Genomic DNA, 21,950 nt, shown 5'->3' on the forward strand with positions numbered 1-21,950 from the left:
AGACAATAATTATTTGCTTTTTGCTTTTTCTGTTGGGTTAATAAATTAATTATTATATGTTGTGGATGGCTGCTTTTTTTTTTTAATTTTATTTTATTGGGTTTTAATATTCTAATACTCAGTCAGCTTTATTTAATTAATTTCTCTGAGGTTCAAAAGCGAGGAAGTAAGAGATAGGGAAAAGAAAAGGCAGGAGTTAATAGAAGTCCAATTTAAGTTCGTCATATGGGGAAATGTATATGTATATTCATATTTATATTTATAAAAAGCTAGCTTCATATACATCTAGTTGTTTCTGTAATTTTGTATTTGTTATATATATTTATATGTATAATAGAAAATATGCTCATCATGTGGTGAACCAATGATCTTGCCTTCTTATTTTTTTTTTTTAAAGAGAACAGATATAATACGTACATATATAGAAAGATATAGATATATGGATTATAATATCTACTAATTAATAATATATAAATTAGATGGCTTCAAAGAGATATGATCCGCCATAGATAACCAAGTTACAAATACTAGTTCGAGAATATGTGATATTATTATTAGTTCGGTATTAATAATTTTAATAATAGAGTAATATGATAGTTAAAATTTTTATATTTTATTTAAAAAATTTTAATTTTAAATTTTATTAACAAAGTAAAATTTGCTATTTTATAAAAATATTATAAATTTACTATATCTAACAAATGATATTTAATTTAATAATATTAAAAATTTATCTTATTAATATATTAATAAAATTAACAACGATAATTAAGTTGCAGTAAGTATTAACGAAGGTATTACATTAAATTGGTTAAACGGTATAATTAACTAAATAATTAAACAATCATAACTATAAATATATATTACATTTTATATACTATGCAGGAATATAATTATTAAATCTAAAAAATATGTTATTGATTTATAATATAACACTGGAAAAAATAGTTTTGACTCTCATATTATTTTATATTGTTCCTTCATCAAATGAGTTCATATATTTTCAGAAAATATTTAAATTAGTATGATCAATAACATTGTTAACAATTATATAAAATGTTATTAGTTTGTATAAATGTCATTATTTGGTTAATTAATGTTCTAAATCAAATTAGAAAATATAAAATTACCTAATGTCACTTATCCCATAATAATAAGCACCATGTACCACACCATGCTTCACTAGCTACTTGCCATGACGTTTTGAATACATAATCTCAATTACTTGGGCATTTAATTGGATTTGAAGAAAAATTGTAGTATTTTTTATTATATCTGTAATATCTGAGGCCGAAATTTTATTTGGGATAAAAAATTTTCTCATTTATAAAATATATATAAATAATTAAAAAAATTATTTTAATATAAATTTTATTAAATATTTTTTAAAAAATAAATTATGGACAAAATTGAAAGTAATTTTAAAAAAATATGTAAAATTTGAATAAGCGGGGTGTTTTGAAAGAAATTTGAAAATAGGAGGTGACATTGCAAAAATATAAAATATGGACATGTGGAATTGCCACGTCAACAGTCACAGTGAATTAGAATAGGCCACATGGTAAAGACATTGACATTGACTCCACGAGGGTGATCCGCGTGATTGGACAATCTGACGGTTCAGATCGCATCCCGCGCGTACGGATAGCTTGAATATATTTTTCCTTCAAACGCGATCGAACGGTCAGATTTTATCTGATCGTGCAGTTCAGATTCATTTCCTGAATAAGAAGGATCCAATGAACGAGAGAAGGCTACGTGTCTCCACATGAACGACCTAGATCAACTCGGGAAGAGTATTTAAATATCGTATTCTAGGGAACCATAACCCTAGTCGCACCAATCCTCACCTGAGAAGAAGAAGAAGGGCGGCCGAAAACGAAATCGATCGCCGCCGTCATTGCATCAGAGGCACCATCGACCGTTGAAAAAGGTAACAATTTTTTCTTTTTACTCGGATTTCAATCCTAGTCTTCCTATGCCCAAATTGGAGCCAAATGGTAAATGGGTGAGCCAAAAATTACGGACAAAGCTCAACCGAGCTGCTGTGGCCAAAACTCAAAACCGTCTCCGATGACTCCTTTCCCATTTTTCGTTTCACGTGATTTTGTGACTACCGCATCCACTGTCCTTTTCTATCGCAGGTTAGCCGAAAAAAAAACCACAGCCGCAAAAGAGAACCGGCGGAGCCGCCGTACCCGAGGACCCCTCGCTGGTAAGTTTCAATTTTTTTTTTGTCTTTTTTCGGGCAATCGAGGCTTCCTAACTCATTTTTTTGTAGGTTTACGCGTAAAACCAGTCAAAATTGGCCAAAATATGCCGAAACTGACCAGACTGAGGTGAGCTGCCGCCGTGCCGAAACCCTAAATTTTGCTGGAAAGGTTTTAAAATGCCTATTCTGGTTTTTTGATGTATTTTTAGATACTTGATGAGTGTTTTAATTTTCACATAAAAAATTCAGAAAATCCGAGGACAATCAGGAGACAGCGAACAGTACGATATTTTGAACATTGATCTGGCATAAGAATCTCTCACCCTATCTTCTATTACGTAAATTAAAACTTAATAATCGATAATACTGTATTTTGTAGAAATTTTAAAAATAATTACAGATCATTAATGGAGGCTGAATCAGTTAGTCCATATTTACTATAGTTTACTATTTATTTTATCTATACTGCTTAAAATGTTGATTATTATATTATGTGAACTAAATTGATATACTTAATTACTCTCTCAATTATTTAGTTTAACTCACTACATACACCTCATTTGTTGGTTCATTTTATAATAAATGTTTCATATATGTTTCCTACTATATGTATCACCTATTTGCATGACCTATTATTGATTTGTGAATACAAGTTATTGGTATGTAACTAGGTGTCAGTTTATGCTCTGAATCTATGTACCCTGGGAAATGGTGGACGGATCCAGTACATTGGGAACCCTACTGTAGACATTGCATCAGTCGGATAGAGCTGAGAAATCTCATACCAAAAGTGTTTTGAAAAATCTGGTTCACCCTCATATTGGACGGGGTATCGAGACGATGGTGTGTTTGGCACCCATTACCAGATGAGGTACGAGGATGGCCAAGTTAATTGACAAATCTATATATGGGTTCACGAGTAGGAAATATCTTTATGGACTCTAAGGGATTCCATTAAGCAGGTAAAAAGAAAAATTGTCGTTCTTTCTCACTTGTAAATGAAATCATAATGTTATCTGAGTAATTATCTTTATAGGTTGATTTTGAAAAACTCATAACTGTAAGTATGGAATAAATAAATTTTTATATGTTAAATAAATTTATTTAAATTAAGAGCTCTATTAGTTATTTTATATTTATTTGCCAACTTTCGGTTTCTGTATAAGTGATTAGTATGATATTCTTACTGAGTTAGTACACCTCACTATCTTATTAACCATGTTAGATCAATAAGACCAAAATTTACATCTTGATCAGTATGAGAGTTGTGAGCAGGTTTACTCCTAAACTTCATCAAATACTAATAGAGGTTAACCATTTAAGACATTCATTTATTATTTTTAGTTATTTATTTTGTTTCTTTTAACAAACCGCTATAAAAGAGACATTCTCGTATTCTTATTGGATATCTATAATTATTGTGTAAACTCTAATTATTGTTTGTTTTCGCATTTAATGTATGAATTCGTTTCTTTTAAGTTCTGGGTCTCTACAATTTGTTTTATGTATTTATTAGATTACAATTATTTTTGTGTTTCTTTTCTCACTCCGTGGAATTTAAAGAGCTTGTTAGAGATAAATCAATTGATTTCATTATCTAATCATATAATATTAAATAGTACGCATATTTATATGCTGCTTACCCACCAGTCTAATGAACATAGTATTAAATAGCAAGACACATTTATTAGACTGGCCGATAAGCAGCATACGCAATTGGCTACATATGTGTATTTTTTTTTGGTGTATCTTCTTTTAAAAAATGACTAATTTTTATTTTAACAATAATTAACTATTTTTAACTAGATTATGAGTTTAAATTTAATTATATATATTTTTTATTCTCTTTGTGAGGTTGTGTTATAATTTTTATACATTGATTATATAATTAGTAAAATATGTATTTTAAGAAAAATTGTAATTTAGCAAGGATGCTAATTTCGGCATATTAACCATATATATATATATATATATTGCTGAAAAAAAATTAAAAAATAAAGAAAAAGAAATTCTATAGAAATGTATTTACCCATGATTGTCTCATCAGACAGCAGAAACTAGAGTTTATAAAGATATATATTATTAGAAACAATGTGTACATCATAATTTAATTATTAAAATTTTTATATTTTATTATAAAATTATTGAGTTTAAAAATTTATTATTATTTATAAAATTAAAAAATTAATTTATTAATATATTAATAAAATTACAGTAACCATGTTGAACTTAATTTTATCGTACATTCAGATTCTTTTTTTAAAAAAAAAAAACTTTATATAACAATTAATATATTTTTTTTTTATTAAGATAATCTCAAAGGAAATAAAAATTCAACTAAACCTTTTTAATTAATTTATTTATTTTTAATAATATGTACCATCAGGTTAAAAGATAATTCTGAAGAAGAGACAAAGCTCTTGCGTGCAGATTTAGGCCCTGAGTTAAATTCCAGTACATCAACGTGCATGATTTGCCTCTTTCTGGCTTCAGTACATTACTTCTGCATGTGCACTCATTTAATTTGTGTAGTTTGTGAAGTTTATTCGTTGCGATGAACATGAGACGGTACAGATGTTTTGAATTAATTATTCATTAGAGTTTCAATAACACATAAATTATAATGGATTCGGATTATAAAGTTTGAAATTATATTTTTTTTGGGTCGATTTCGACAATTGAAATTATCAAAATATAATACTGAGAGAAATTTGTTTTGTTTGATGATCGAGAAACTTCATCTTTATGAAATTTGGTTCGTTTGATTATAAAGTTTTTTTATTTATACTCTTCAAATAAATTATTCAAATGCTATTAAAAAAATATAGATGTTCATCGGTTTTTATTTTTTTATTTTAAAATTTAAAATTGAATTTATCACTATTTATTATTATTACGTAAATAAGAATGGAAATTGGATCTGATATTCACTTGATGAAAAATTGTAGTAATTTTTAGACTTAGCCTAAAAGTGTTTACTGGGATACAACAATTTTGTTCTCTTTTCTTCTTCTTTTCTTTTCTCCCTCCATAGAATTAAAGAGATTATTAGAGATAAATTCAATCAATTTTATTCCCTAATAATCGCGTATTAAATAATAAGAATGGTTTTTGGAAGAAAGTACACATAGAATCTCAAAGAAAATAAAAAATAGAAGGTTCGAGAAACTGTAACGAGATAAGTTTGATTTTTTTTTCCTCTAATTTCATTCAAGATTTTTTAAAAGATATAAAACTTCTTCGCATGTTTTCATTACAAATATATAATTTAATCATAATTTTTAATATCTATAATTAGTTTCTTCGACTGAAATTTAATACTAGTTAAATATATAAATAAAATATATTTTTTTTTAAAAATTAATGAAACTAATTGAAGTTAAACACTTAACAAAAATATAGAAAAACAAAGTTTACGATGGTATATATATACCAGGGTTTGTTCTATATATAGCATAAGAAATTCTAGATTTTTCTTGAAAGATTCAGAAAATATAAAATAATATCTCGAGTTGAAGGATAATTGTAAAGAAGACAAAGGTCACCTATGGCAAAGATTAGTTCAAAAAAAAAACTAAATGCATACTTGATTTGTCTCAGCTTTGCTTAGCTCTTTTTTTTTTTTTTTCGTTTTGAAATGAAATGAAATTATGTCTCTGGTTTGCTTGATATTCCATAGGCATGCACGCTCATTTTTTTTATACATTATTTTTGAAATAACTCAGAACTAGAAGAAAAATAAATTCATAAATTTAATACAGGAGTATATAATAACGTTAGAGTTTACATTTCTTACACATAAATTTGAATGCCCAATAGAACTACCATTTCATAGCGGTTCATTAAAAAAAAAATGAAATAGACATACGAAAATAGTAAATAAATGTTGTAGGGAAGTTAACCTCCATTATCTCTTAATGGAATTCGGATGACACCTACTCACAATCTTCCTACTGATCAGGATTTGAATCTTGATCTTTTTAATCTAAAATAATTAATAGGGATGATGTATACTAACACAATAAGAATATCACACTACTCACCGATACGCAAACTAAAGGTTGGTAAAAAAAAATATAAAACGACTAATGGAGCTCTTAATTTAATTAATTTCATTTATGATAAGAAAATTTTTTTATTGCATACATACCGTAATAAGATTTTCAAAATCAACCTATAAAGACAATAACTGAAAAAATATTCTGATTTCTTATACGAGTGAGCAAAAATAACAACTTTTTCTTTTTTATTTGCTTACTGCTACCTTTGGGGGGTCCATAGGGATGTCCCCCTACGCGTGAACCCAATATCTAAACTTATCAATTATCCGGTCGTCCCCATACCATGTCTAGTATGAGCATCAAAAAGTCATCCATCGATACTCTATTTGGTATGAGGGTGAACCGAGCCGTCCTCATACCCTATCCAGTATGAATGCCAAAAATACTATTCTTCAATATCCCATCAGGTATGAGCTGACGTTTACGGTAGACTTCCCTATGTATCTGGTTCATCCACTATCTCCCAGAATATACAGTAAGACAACCCTTTATTAATTCACATCATCAAGTAATTTTTTATTTGTATATTAATTAGAGTTTACATTCCTTATACATTAATTATAAATGCTTAATAGGGATATGAGAATGTCCATTTTACAGTGGTTCGTAAAAAAAATGAAATAAATAACTAAAAATAATATATAAATGTCCTAGGGGGTTAACATCTACTAGTACTTCATAGGATCTGGAAGGAAACCTGTTCACAACCCCCATGTTGATCAGAATATAGATTTTGGTTTTCTTGATCTGAAATGGTTAATAAGAGAGCGAGTTATATTAACTCAGTAAAAATATTACACTACTCACCGATACGAAAACTGAATGTTGGTAAAAAAAATATAAAACGACTAATGGAGTTCTTATTTAAGTAAGTTCATTTATTATAAGAAAAATATTTTATTGCATACTTACCTTTATGAGATTTTTAAAATCAATCTATAAAGATAATAACTCAAATAATATTATGATTTCTTATACAAGTGAGTAAAAACAATAACTTTTCTTTTTTTTATTTGCTTACTGGTGCATCTGGGGGTTCATAGGGATGTCCCCCTACGCTCAATATCTAAACTTGTCAATTATCTGACCATCCCCATACCTTGTCCAGTATGAGCACAAAAAATGTCATCCCTCGATACCACATCCGGTATGAGGGTGAACCGGGCTGTCCCTATAACCCTGTCTGGTATAAGCGCCAAAAATACTATTTCTCAATACCCCATCCGGTATGAGTGACATTCATGGTACGGTTCCCTACGTACCCGGTCCGTCCACCATCTCCCAATATATCTAGTAAAACAACCCTTTATTAATTCACATCATCAAATAATTTTTCATTTGTTTATTAATGTCACCTTTCATAATCAAATATAAATCACGCAAAATAAGCGATATATATATAAAGGAAATACAACTGAATCACTAACTATTTCGATATACTATCATGTATTTAAAGTTGTATAAGTAAATAATGAGTTAAACAAGACAAATAAATAACTAACCAGTTCCGACTCCATTAGTGACCTCTAATTATTTCTAAAAAAAATTAAATTCTAAAGAATATCATATTATTAATTTTTAAGATTCAATTTCATAACAGGGAATAGGATGAGAGATTCTTACCTGAATCGGTGTCCAAAACACTGTACTTTCTACCGCGCTTCCTAGTGGTCCTCGGATTTTTTGAATTTTTCTGTGGAGATTAAACACGCTTCACGTACCTAAAAAAATACTCTAAAAATTTAAAATCGATGTCAAATGTCCCTTCTGGCCAATTTCGAAATTTTGGCATAGCAGCGGCGCCGTGCTTCAGCAACATCACCACTGTCCGTGATGGTAGTTTGCCTCAGCCTGGCTGTTTTCAGCCGGTTTAGGCCGACTTCACATATATTCCTGTTAAAAATACGTTAGAGAATCTCGGTTGGCCAAAAAAATTAAGAAACCAAAACATACCGATGGTGGGATTTTTAGGTGCAGCGGCTTCACCGGCTCTCCTTCGCGACTGGGATTCCTCCTTCGGTCAACCTATAGAAAACAAAACAGTGAACAAAACGGTGAACACAACGGTAAAAAAATTGTACGAAATAAAAACCAGGAAGGGGCTCATCGGAGGAGGTTGCGGGTTTTGGGCCGCCGCGGCCCTGCCAAGTTTTGCCCTCGATTTTCGGCTCACCCTCCGTTTATTTGCTCCGATATGGTTACAAAGATGCTCGAAATTTGAGTAGGATAATTTTTACTTTTTTTAGCGGTCGGAGGCGGCTCCGGTGCGGTGGCGGTCGGCGGTCGACTTCATTCTCTAGCATCTGGTCCTTCTTCTTCAGTGGGGGTCTGCTAGCCAGGGTTCGGGTTCTGTGTGATGCAAAATATTTATACTCATCACGCATTAATATGGGTCGTCTATCGCGATCGATTTCGTCTGTCCGATCGCGCATAAGGAATAAATAAATCGGAATCGTTCATCATGTTTGATCTCGACTATTTGATCGCGCTTAATGGAGAAACGAATCTAAACTGTTCATCGCATTTGATCTCGACCGTTCGATTACGCTTAAAGGAGAAGTGAATCCAGACCGTCCACGCTTACGAGATCAATTCTAGGTCGTCCGATCGCGGGGCACGCAGATCACCAGCGTGGCCTCCCTCATGGCGCCAACGTCAACGCGCCTGGCCACGCGGCGTGCTCCGGTTCGTCGAGACTGCTGACTGAGCGGTTCTACATGGCCGAACTTTTTCTAATTGTACTTTGATCTACTGTTTTTAATTTTTCTTTTAAAAACATTCTCCGAACTCAAATTTTCACTCATTCTTTTTAAAATTATTTTCAATTTCGTGCATAATTCGTTTTTTTTTAAATTCAATCAAATTAAAATAAAATAAAATAAAATAAATTTTTTTAATTATTATATATATATTCATAATCTATAAAAATTATATCGGAACCAATTTTCGGACCGCGAGTGTCACAATCTTGAAAAGAAATTTACTTTAAATTTTATATGCATATCCCAACATAAATATAATATACCTGAAACTACTGAGTGTAGCTGTAGAGCTCTTATTTACGTTGACTAAACATAGAAAAATTAATGGAAAACAAGAAATCATAAAAGATTTTCATGTCTGGGCACCACAAAAAGTAACTATCCGTGAAGCAGTTGGCGACCATGGAGAGAAGAGATTGCCGGTGAAGCAGCAGAAAGCAAGATGCGACAACTAGAAAAAGTAAGGCTCCAGGCTCGTGCTTCCCCGAGAAACACAATTTTGACACAAACTTTAGCGACGTAAGGACACAGAAGGGATGGTGTCATGCAACCGGTGGAGCAATCTATAATATTTAAATTACAAATTTATTTTTTCATTAAATTTAGTAGAAAGTTTAAAAATTATAATATTTAATAAAGTTCTTATTTAAACATTAGTATAATTTTTTTAATTACATAATTTAATTTTAGTAAAATCTTCTGCTAGTATAGTTACAAACACATATTTTTTAGTTATACTCATGTTTTAATCATATTACATTTTCAAGCAAATAGTCAAAATTTTAATTATAAAGTTTTAGTTGTAATGAAATTCTTAATTAGCCATTAGTAGTATTATACTTAAAGAATTTCAATAATAATACGTAAAATTATTTGTTTTATATTTAAAAGTTATTATATCTTTATAGTTTATATTAATTTATACTGTTATTATTATTTCTATCTTGTTATATGAAATTGTTAAGTGTAATTTTTATTTTGAATAACGAAACTTGAAGTTGTACAATGTAATTTTTCATGGGACTGAATGATATAATCTTAATGAGATATTAATGTTGTTTTTAATTATAATTTTTTAATTTTAGTAAAGTTCTTAATTAGATAGTTTCTAACATTATAATGTTGGTTGATTTTTATTTCAGTTTCATTAAGATTTTGTTGTTAGATGACTAATATAATTAGAAAAAAAAAAAAAAGATAAGCATAAACTATTAATTAAAAATCATAACAGCAGTTACAATTATAGAACATGTTTAAAGATTGTGCTGCATAATATCTTAATTAAATTATATATTATATAAATCGCGATGCATAATATCAATTCCCACTAAATTATTATTTGTAATAAAATTTTAATTTTTATGTTTAAAAAATTATAATGGATAAATAATTTTCTAACTAATCTAAAATAAATTGAACTCTTGCTAATAATTAAAATTATTTGAAAACTATATTTGATATATATAATTATTTCATATAAGTTTGATACTTAACAAACAATAAATGTAAATATTTTAAATTGATTCATTAAAAAAAAAATTCAGGTAATATAAAATATTGAAACCCATATATAATACAAATTATACGATAAATTATCAAATTAATTTTTAAAATTTATTAAATGTTATAATTCAATTTTTAATATACTTTTTTTATTAAAATTTAATTCTTTCTATACTATAATCTAATAAAAATATAAAATAATTATATAATATTAAAAAAAATAAATTTAATTAATTAATTAAATTAAAAAACGGTCTGTATCTTCATTTCTAGACTAAATATGTAATATAATATGATATATGTAGATGTAGGGAGGAATTGGTAACTCAACTCTATATACATGTGTAATTAAGTTATAACATATATATATATATAGAGAGAGAGAGAGAGAGAGAGAATATCAACGAACGATGGGACCATTAATTTGGAGGGTAAAATTGGGAGCGGACATTAGTTAAATAACGACATGGATGTCTTTGTAATTTGCAAAGGCACGTTGAAAAGTGGGTCCCACATACATGCAATAATTTTTAAGTCAAGTTCTCTTATGGGTCCCCCAACAACGCAATCTTTTCTCTCCTTAAAACATAATTATCCTCCCATCTTCAATAATTATAATTTTCTTAATTCCCAAACACGATAATTAAATTATTCACAGTATTAATTATCTTTGGATTAGTTGTGATGGGAATGTAACCTAATTAATGTCATTAATTTTATTTATGTTTTAATTTACTTTGGTAGACATACGGTCATGATCGATTTGATTTAAAGCATAATATCCACATATACGCTAATGTTGTATAGTATTATAGTACATTCCAAAATCATTTCTTTACTAATATATATATATATATATGCGTGTGTGACAGCAGTAGGGTATGTGGGGATAGTGTGTTTACATATATATATATATGTAAAATTATAAGGGGAACTTATGTACATATATATGTATTTATAAACAATCATCAATTAACTAAAAGCTGTTCTGCCTTTCTGGGTTTGCCTGTGTGTGTATACATACGTGTATTTATATATACATACATATATATTTATGTCCAAAAGTTTAATGAAGTTCATCTCAGATGTTTCACCTAAAAAGAAAACATGTTATTTACACACACATATATTTATATATACACACGCTTTGCTCGCTTTCTTCAGTCCACTATAAAAATATATCGGTAAATAGTAACATACACTGAAATATTAATCATTCACGGACCACGACCTAAATAACTACTAATAAACATATCAGTATATATATATATATATATAGGGGAGTGATATTTTCATAAAAATGTGGATAAGAGAATTTTGGAGTTTCCATTTCAAATTTGAATGAGAAAAATATTATTAAGTTTGATGTGGTGAGAAGTATTTTGTTTGAGCCTGCAGAAAATGTCTCTGTTGTGTGTGTCTCAAGGAGAAGGAGAGTTGATATATACATACATATACGTATATTTATATTTCTGCATATTGTTTGGAATTATGCGAGTGCCAAAATGATGCATGCGGTGATTCTTTTCCATCGTTTTCGTGATATATACATATATATGTACATTATATAGTTTTCTCATGCATCAATTATGGGAGATAAAAAAAAAAAAAAAAAAAAAAAAAAAGGAAAAGCTAGCCAAGTACATTTTTAAAGACATGGTATCTTTAATTACTGTCACAGTTGATTTTGTAGAACTTACGTACAAAAAACTAACCTTGTGGGGCTTCCTACGCTCAAAATAAAACAATACGATCATGCACCGTCACCCACGATATTATATATATATATATATATGAGCGTATAGACATAAGCACACAGTTGACGTGCTAATTAACAGAGAAAGGTGGTCCTCCTCAGGGATTATGTGGGCATTCATTCGTCGCCAGTCATCATCATAATCACAATATACATATCTATATCTATATCTATATCTATATCTATAGTAAGCTCTACATATTATAAATATATATATCTCCTCTCCCTTGAAATAACGTATGTGGATAGTGGCCTTAAATGTTGGTCCATTTAATTATGTTGACTTCACATGTAAAGGTGCTTACAGTACTTCTTGCAATAATGGCTAATGATCTTTCATTTCCATATATATGAACAAATAATATATATACATGTACACACACACACACAGTCATTTCACTATATATATGTATATACTTTCATTGTACTTAAACTTATCTAAAAATGCGATACTTAATTATCATGATTTCCTAATTAAAATATTTAATAAACATATATACTCTGTTTATTTATGAAAAGATTTTGAATCTTATGGGCTGAGAAGATTTTGAAGAGTTGGTTGGTAAGATAAGCATTAAATAGTCAAGGCCCAAATCTGAAATATGAATTTTATTAACAAGCCTTCGCACGTGGGACATTCATGTTTACATATTAATATACCACCCAATTATTTGTCTTTTCTGTTCCACTGTAAAATATTTTTGGGCTTTTTTTTTTTTGGAGGCTTCATATTTTAGTTTCATAAAATTAAGATTTGAAACATTAAAATTAAAAAATTATTTCGTAACATATGTTATGAAATTCTTATATTATATTGCTTTCTAAAATTAGTTTGGTATTTTACCAAGCCATTTTTAGGACAAAAACATGGGATAAAATTTCAGATATATCGGCTTAAAATTCGAGAAATTAACGTATAAATTTTTACATCTATTACGTTTTCAAAACCATTGTTATAATAACTTGGAGAAATTTTCAATATTTCTAGACGTACAAATTACAGTCTTTTAAACTTCACGCTGCGGCCACACACACACGGCTTCTGGGGTCTTGGCGTATATTTAATGACTTGGAAAATTCGCCGATCATGAATCGGAGAGGAAGGTTCCTGAATACATGCAATTCCCAGAATGCCCATCGACTCTTCCCAACAAAACACCCATTAATTTTAAGGAAATTTAATGGTTAGGCGAGGGTATTTTCGTCCAAATATCCCAAAAAAGAAGAAAACGTGGGCGAGAGTGGTTACGTTCCGCGTCATCGTTGAAATATACGCTTGCCTGTCCTCTGCAACTGCCAAAAACCCCTTGAAAATCTCTATTATATATAACAAAGTTTTTGTTGGTTTTCCCTGAAAATTTCATCAACCAGAAAAAACAACTCAGAAGGTAAAAAGAAGAAGAAACAATCGGAAGAGATAATGGGAGAGTGTAGGCCACTGGGTTTCTTGCTGGGGCTGCCATTTGCTCTGCTCGCTCTGGTTTTTTCTCTTGTTGGTGCAGTTATCTGGGTCATTGGGTGAGTCTTTAATTTCTTATTTCTTTTCTGAAAAATCTACAGAATGTTGATCGGTTGTATTAATTCTAGATCGCATATACGATGTTTGTGATTAATTTGTTCCGCGTTCGCATATATAATATTGTTTATTCTTTAGAGATTTTAGGGTTGGAGGAGATAATTCTTTACGAACTGATTTGATTATACGATGCAGGTCTGTGTTGAGTTGCTTGTGCCCATGTTGCATCTGCTGTGCTTCACTGGCGAATTTCGCCGTGTCGCTCGTGAAGCTTCCTGTTAAGATATTGAGATGGTTCATTCATCAATTTCCATGTTGAAATCGATTTTAATTTTCCGATTGGCATGAGAGTTTATGGGGAGAACTTCTTGGTACGTAATTCATAGGTTGTATCTTTTTTAATGGTAAGAAGATTAATTGATTAAACAAGACCATTGTATTTTCCACGTTGTTTCGATTTATGTGATTAAAATAGCCATTTAATTAACATCTTGTAATTAAATATAAATTAATAAATTATAAATCTTTTGTAAGTTTGAATTCAACATTTTAAAACTCGTTCTAAATTTAATCTGTCATGTATTATTTATATATTCTTAAATTTTTATTGTTATAAATATAATTATTATTTATCAGTAAATATATTTATTACCTAATGATTTGCATGTTGTTCAAAATCAGACGCCATTTTGGGCTACAATGCTACAATGGGCTTTGTAACTTTAATCCATGGACCTTTTTTCCAACGTCCATGTGTACACGCACATGCACACGTCAAGATATAAAGCAAGAAAATATATGATACGAATACGTTACAACTTATAGTAAAAATATATAACAAGCGACTTCTTCTACCGAATAATTAAAATAAGAAATCTACATGCAACAAGTTTATGGTTTCAAGTAACTTGTGATATCGATCTCGTTCAATTTCAATGACGATTAATGTATAAAAGTTTAAATAATAAATTTGTAATTTTATCAATAAATATTATTAATTTTTGTAGTGAAAAATATAGGCTGAGCTAGTTAGATAGTTGATGTAAAAATTCATGCACCCTAAAATATATGACTTTACTTTACTTGATCCTATAACTTATTAACAAATGAGAAAAATACTTAATAAATAATCAATTTGAGTTTAATTAATTAATTAACTTTATTTTGGCTTAATTATTAAAAATGTATACACTCAAAATGGACATTATTATCTTTCTAAATTATGAAGAAAAAAAAAAGTTATATAAATAAAAATAAAAATAATAATAATAATAATTTATTAATTTTTTTTTTTTTTCCAGAAAAGTAAATTAGGTTGTGAAATAAATAACACTCTCATTTATTTGATAATTGAACATAAATCTTGAAAAGACTGTTTTAATTTGGAAATCTTACAATGCATATGTGAATAATTATCTCAATCATACCCACCCGATATTTTACCTTAAAGTACAAGATGATAATCATAACACTTTGTTGTGAAATTAAATGTTTAATTTCCTATAGTAGTTTAATATAATTTTAAATTATATTCTTTAATTAAATATAGAAAATTTAAACAAATAAAATTTAATTTTTTATTACGTTAATTTGTAAAAAATAATTTATTATACAAATTTATACGTGGAAATATTACTTCAGCGATGTTAAAATCATATATTTCAGACAAAATATATATCATTTTTTATTAAATGATATTTCTATCACCAAACTGGATGAACGTTTAGGCCACTCCCCGCTAACGTGGCACTCCTCCCCGCAAACGGAAGTACAATCCTTCCTCTTTTATCCTACAACTCTACGCGCTCCGCTAATTTCCTGCCCCGTAAGAGAATCCCTATTGTATAATTCGTTCACATAGATTTTACCACAACCGTCATATTTGACTACCGACAGGTCTTGATTCATGAGATGGACGGCTGCGATTTAATATAACTACACCAGAGAGAAAAATAATCATTGGTGACACTGAGGTAATTTCTGGAAGCTTCCACGCGATTCTCAAAACCATCAAAGTTCTCACGCGCTGTTATGCTAAAACCCACACCGCAGTCGCGCACGTTACCCAAACCCCAATAAAATGAACTTTAAACTAGTCCCGTCCTTGACGAGACAAGGAAAACCTTAGAAGCCAAATAGAAAAACGGAAGAGCGAGGATTGTGGAGAGTCTACGAAAGGGGGTTAAGGAGAAGGTGGTGAAGATAGGCAACGGAAGGAAGAGGAAGAGAGAGGAGGAGGTGGGAGAGGGAGATATGGGGGTCGACTACTACAAAGTATTGCAAGTTGATCGGAGTGCCAAAGACGATGACTTGAAGAAGGCTTACAGGAAACTTGCGATGAAGTGGCACCCCGATAAGAATCCTACCAACAAGAAGGAAGCGGAAGCCAAGTTCAAGCAAATCTCTGAGGCCTATGAGGTATCTGTTCGTCCTCGATATTCCCCCCTTCAGTTCATTTCGTTATGTTCATGTCGCGCACGCGATTTCGTCAATCCGTATGAAGATTGTGTCAATTCAATGTTAAAAGCTTTGTGTTCTGTTATTTCCTTTTCGTTGCAATTTTGGTGGTTAGATAGATTTCCTGTTTGGATATTCTGGTTTGTTTTTTTGTCCTTGTGGTAAACTGTTTGTCTCACTCTAGATATAATTCTCAGAGTCTGGTTAATATACCCCGATTTATGATGCGGGTCCTCTACACTTCTTATCTTTTTCTTAATCTCAGTAAGGCTAGTGGGCAAATTCGGGGGGGAATGATTCTCTGAGTCTTACTGGTTACCGATTTGAGCTCTGCAGGTACTTAGTGATCCCCAGAAGAGAGCGATATATGATCAGTATGGTGAAGAGGGGTTAAAGGGTCAGATGCCACCACCAGCTTCCGGTGCTGGGGGACCAGGTGGATCTTCATTCTTCTCAACTGTAGATGGTGGCACATCGTTCCGATTTAATCCCAGGAGCGCGGATGATATATTCGCTGAGTTTTTTGGGTTTTCAAGCCCGTTTGGTGGAATGGGTGGAATGGGTGGAATGGGAAGTGCTGGTGGGGGTGGGCTTGGTGGCATGAGGGGCTCTAGGTTTGGCGGCATGTTTGGTGATGATGTCTTTGGGTCTTTTGGTGAAGGAGCAGGAGGATCAATGCACTATGCTGGCCCTAGAAAAGCGGCTCCTATTGAGAAAAGGCTGTCTTGTACTCTTGAGGAGCTCTATAAGGGTACTACAAAGAAGATGAAGATCTCCAGAGAGATTGTTGATGTGAGTGGGTAAGTATGTGAATTTTACTTGATAATTCTTTTGCCCTTGATCATTTTGACTTATATGTTTACTCTGGTTTGTTTTCTTTTTGGCTGCTCGAAATGAATGGTCTTTGGCCCTGATTCTACTCGGATTCTTAAAATGAATCAGCTATGGAACAGTCTTAGATGCAAATAATTAATATACTATTGGTTTTACTTGTCAAAACATGAGGACACTTCATCTTAGCTTCAAAGTGCTAAAGTTCACTTGCCTTTGTTGGTTATATGCGGTAGTTCTTAGTTGCTTAAGTAGACGCTGAGGGGTCACCGGATGTCTTTTCCATTCTTCTCCACAAGAGCTTATTGGCTTCTGAGTTATATTATATTATGTTCATCTCTGCCATACCATGTCTTCTCTAACCTTGGAATTGTGATTTTTTTTTCACAAGTACTTTGCAGTTTGCTATTAAGGTTTTCAATCTTTTGTAAGTTCTCTCGTTTGATTAAAGAACCATCTTTGGCAAAAAAAATTCAACATTTTTTTCTTTTGCTGCTGGTCATTTGTTGGTTCTTTTTATGTCTTCTGGACCTGCACACGGGGGGGAAGTGACTCATGAGTGTATTAGCACTTAAATGCCTAATTTAGAATAAAAGAAAAAGTGAATGTAGAAGTCAAATGTTATGGAGTGGTCTCTAGTAATTGAGCATATTCCAATTTAAAGAGAAGTTCATGACGAAACTAAGAATGACGTCAGCGCTGCATGAAATGTCTTGCATGAGAATGCATGACAGTGAAAGACGTGTCTCGAATGGCTATGCGTGCTTTTTATGGGTCTTCATGATCCATGTGTCATTTTTTGTTAGGGTTTGCCGTTTTGGTATCAAACAGCATGAATGAATTTATTACGACCTATTTAGTAATTGAAGTTAGAGTATGTGCCTAGTTTTAGTGGTTTCAGATCTTAGTTGTATGTTCTTAAAGAGTCCTTTGTCGTTATTAAGGTACTCGGCAGAATATAGAATGTTCTATTGATAGGATATTTGAGAAAGGAAATTTCTCATTGCATCTTGACCGTGATCTTGATTGAATTGATAATTATTGGCTTTCCATTTATTTGGTACCGATTAGTTTAATTTTTTAGCTTATAGTGATTTGGGTTTAAATCCTGCTAACCTGAAACAGAGGCATTATAGGAAAAACAACTGTCACTTCATCATAGTCTCAATGGTCATTATGTGGACAAGAAAAAGAATGCATTTGATAAGGTCTAGGTTTTGAGAGAAAAAAAAATGTATTTGATAAGGTCTGGGTTTGTGGAGCTCGTTTTCCTATGGTCCTCTATCCTCAATGATAACAAGTTATTTAGAGATAACCAATCTCTATAAATAGTATTCTTTACACTGGATGTAGGACAATTTGCGCAGTGTTAATGATGTCACCTCCAACTCTCTATATGCATAAAAGCTTGGTTCTTCTGTATCATGTCTTTTTACTGACAGCTAGCTTGTCTTTCAGTTAGGAATTTTCTAACTGTTGTTTGGCAAGTTAAATTAATGTTGTAGTCATATTGAAACTAACACTCCCAAACTAGTTGGGAATTTTGCTCCTTGACAAGCGTCGGTTATTAATCATGATTGCTTTTTAGTGGATTTTGAAAAGTTATGAAATGAATGATTCGTGTCAAACTTGTGAGTAGGGCCTTATAAATTCAGAGTAGGAAAAGGAAGTTTTGTGTGAATGCACGAAGTAAATGTTGATTTTGGGAGGATAATGAAATGATCCTTCTTCAGTTCAAAGTGTTTGCTTTACAACTTTGTTTTCCCACTGTGGGTGCAGCAAAACAATGCAGGTGGAGGAGATCCTCACTATTGATGTAAAGCCTGGCTGGAAGAAAGGTACAAAGATCACCTTCCCCGAGAAAGGGAATGAACATCCCAATGTGATACCCGCTGATCTTGTGTTCATCATTGATGAGAAGCCCCACGGTGTGTTCACCCGAGATGGTAATGACTTGATTGTCACACAGAGGCTATCTTTAACAGAGGCTTTGACTGGATACACTGTCCGTCTCACAACTCTGGATGGAAGAAGTCTGAGCATACCCATCAACAATATAATCCATCCAAACTATGAGGAGGTCGTGGCAGGGGAGGGAATGCCTAGCCAAAAAGACTCCAGCAAGAAAGGAAACTTGAGGATCAAATTTGATATCAAGTTCCCATTAAGGCTTACTGCAGAGCAGAAGGCGGGAATTAAGAAACTTTTGGGCCCATGAGATCATTAACAGCGACCATTCTGTGAATAGACATTTTAGATTTCTGTGCAAAATAATAGGAGGATGGTTCTTTTGATAGGTTATTTATCTTTGGAATGTTTTGCAACTTGGTGTTGAAGATTTTTGGATAGTCTGGCAGTGCTTGCTTACTGCGCTCTTTTTCTTGAGATATTCAGATTTAGATTACATATATTTAAAATGCTTATATAAATTCATTATCCAGAAATATGAAAATACAGAAATTTGGTTTTATTAATATGTATTTTTACTTCCTCATTGAGTATTTGTTCCACGGAGTTGACAACAGATTATACATTGTTTTAGAACAAGTTGGGGGGTAAATAAAATTTATTTACTTGTAACAAAAAGTAAATAACCCAACTATTCATCCTTTTTTTTTTTTTTTTTTTTTTTTTTTTTGTCTGTGTAACTTTTAGCAGCCTTATATAATGTTTATACGTGAAAGCTCGTATGGAGGAGTATGAACGTTTAAACTGGAAGTGAAAAGGTAGATGACAAATTAACATGGTGCATTAACGAATGCAAATGTCAATCACATAAATCAAAATTCTCCATGTATATTTCGATCCAAGTGAAAAATATATTACAGCCATGAATTTCGTAAATGAGATAAAACATATACTAGTTACGAGAGAGAGGACAGCCAATGCCATGGCGCTTGGTGGGGAAGAGAATGAACAACAAGCTACAAACCACCCCAATCACAATTGGCACTACCACGAGAAGCTCCTTCGCCTCTTCCGACGGCAGTGGAAAAAGACACTTGACGACGTTTTCATCAAACAAGGCAACCGATGCAAAAACCAGAATGGACATCAATGCATGCAGGACATCAAGAAATCTCAGCCTGTACTTGGATGCTTCCTCTGCGCACAGTGCCATAGACCCACCCTCGATCACCAACAACCCGTTCCACGTAGCTAAACCATATCGAACCTTTCCTCTTTCGTCTCTGAAACTATCCGTCAAACACAAGAGGAAACACGATATGCCACAGAATGATAAAAGACCAAGAGTCAGGTAATGGCTCACGTTACTGTTGCATTGGCCTTGGTGTGTGATGATGGGGGATAAGATCTGGAAGGCCAGGACTGACCCCGTGGGAAGAAGCTTGGCCAAATTGCCAGTTCCTTTGAATGTCTTTCTGATTACCTTTTGGGTTTTGGTTTTAGGCTGTTTTGTTGCATTTTCTAAAAAGGGTAGCTGAAGAGATTCTTCGATTGTCACACACGATTCTCCACCTTCTACCTTAATGTCCATGATCCAAACGGATGCTCTTATTGGGGATCTATGCGAAGAATATTGAAAATGAATGACTTAAACAGGACCAAAATTTATAGATCTAAAGAGTGGGCAGGTCTAATATTGTTTGTTGTTAATTGTTGTTGTTATGGTTCTCCTGTTGGGTTCTTGTAGCTACTTAAGGTTGTGTTTGTTAACATTTTCTTTTTCAAAATTGTGTGAAGACATTGATAAGGTGATGACGGTTTTGAAAGTTAATATCGAAGCCATAAATAGGAGGAGTTTTGGTTAATTAATTTACTGTTTTGGAAGAGATCAGTTGAGCTTCAATTTGTTTTTATTTTGAGCTGCAAGTTTGTAACCTTACACTTGAGAAGAAGGTAAATTTTTAGTTGATAATTAATCTCTCACTCATGAATATGCTTAAAAATGACCTAAAACCATCTAACCTAATTCTTTAACATAACCATCATTCCCATATTAAATTATTATCAGACATAATTGAATAACATATTATTAAAGAAAAATAATAAAATTAAATTAAAATTTATAAAAGGTAACTTATACTACCTGTAATTATTTGCAATTCATTATTTATTTATTTTTTTTTATGTTCTAAAAATCTGTATATATGAAGTTTGGACATATTTATTCTATCTCATATGAATTGAATACATAGAAAATAGACCCTTCAAAAGTTATTAAAATTATAAATTTAGAAATAAGATATCATATGATTAATAAGTTATAAATATTTTATACATACACTTCATGTTCAAGTATAAAAAATATTACCACCAGAGATAATTCTCTCAATACTGTTGCGGACAAAAGCAACAGTAAATTTAGTCTCACCTTTGTTTTAAAAAAGGTATTACATGTTCTTAAGTTATATATTAATCTTTTGTCAATCAATAAGTTATTACAAGACTTGAACTGCAAAAATAACATTTGATTATTCTCACTATGATTTTCAAGACTGGAATTCGAGGAAGTTGATTGGACATGTTATAATTTATAAAAGAATCTATTACTTGGATGCACTTAAAGGATCATTCCCTGTTGTTATTACTTACTCTAGATATAAGATTTGACTCCACCAGATAACATTACTCCTGTTAATCCCATATAAATTAGGAATAATGGAAAAAGATGTCAGTAAATAAGAAAATGTATAAGAGATTACTTAGAAAATCGATATATCTATTCTGCACGAGACTAGACATCAAATATACCTGTTTGTTCTAATCACAAACTGTAAGTTATTATTTATTCACTTTTTTGTCTTAAAAAATTCATATACATAAAACTATAATATTCAATAACAAAACATAAACTATTCTTGGCACGTACAATAGTAAAATAAATTAA

General features: G+C 31.3%; 3 protein-coding genes across 3 annotated transcripts; 2 read left to right on the plus strand and 1 right to left on the minus strand.

Moving 5' to 3' along the window:
- The first annotated feature begins 13,605 nt into the window (after positions 1-13,605).
- LOC110811987 (taximin) lies at positions 13,606-14,343 on the plus strand. Its single transcript, XM_022038621.2, has 2 exons — positions 13,606-13,812; positions 14,006-14,343. Exons 1-2 carry the CDS (start codon positions 13,715-13,717, stop codon positions 14,127-14,129), a joined length of 222 nt encoding a protein of 73 aa, XP_021894313.1. The 5' UTR covers positions 13,606-13,714; the 3' UTR covers positions 14,130-14,343.
- A 1,523-nt stretch (positions 14,344-15,866) lies between these two features.
- Positions 15,867-19,568, plus strand: LOC110811962 (uncharacterized). Its single transcript, XM_088215481.1, has 3 exons — positions 15,867-16,228; positions 16,604-17,067; positions 18,878-19,568. The coding sequence occupies exons 1-3, from the start codon at positions 16,064-16,066 to the stop codon at positions 19,314-19,316; spliced, it is 1,068 nt and encodes a 355-aa protein (XP_088071607.1). The 5' UTR covers positions 15,867-16,063; the 3' UTR covers positions 19,317-19,568.
- Positions 19,569-19,958: 390 nt separating this feature from the next.
- On the minus strand, positions 19,959-20,597 carry DMP7 (transmembrane protein, putative (DUF679 domain membrane protein 7)). The gene has a single exon (XM_022038582.2). It carries the CDS (start codon positions 20,595-20,597, stop codon positions 19,959-19,961), a length of 639 nt encoding a protein of 212 aa, XP_021894274.2.
- Positions 20,598-21,950: the final 1,353 nt, after the last annotated feature.

This window comes from Carica papaya, chromosome 3 (genome assembly GCF_054855325.1).
Source record: "Carica papaya isolate Zhongbai chromosome 3, ASM5485532v1, whole genome shotgun sequence".
Taxonomy (NCBI): Eukaryota; Viridiplantae; Streptophyta; class Magnoliopsida; order Brassicales; family Caricaceae; genus Carica; species Carica papaya.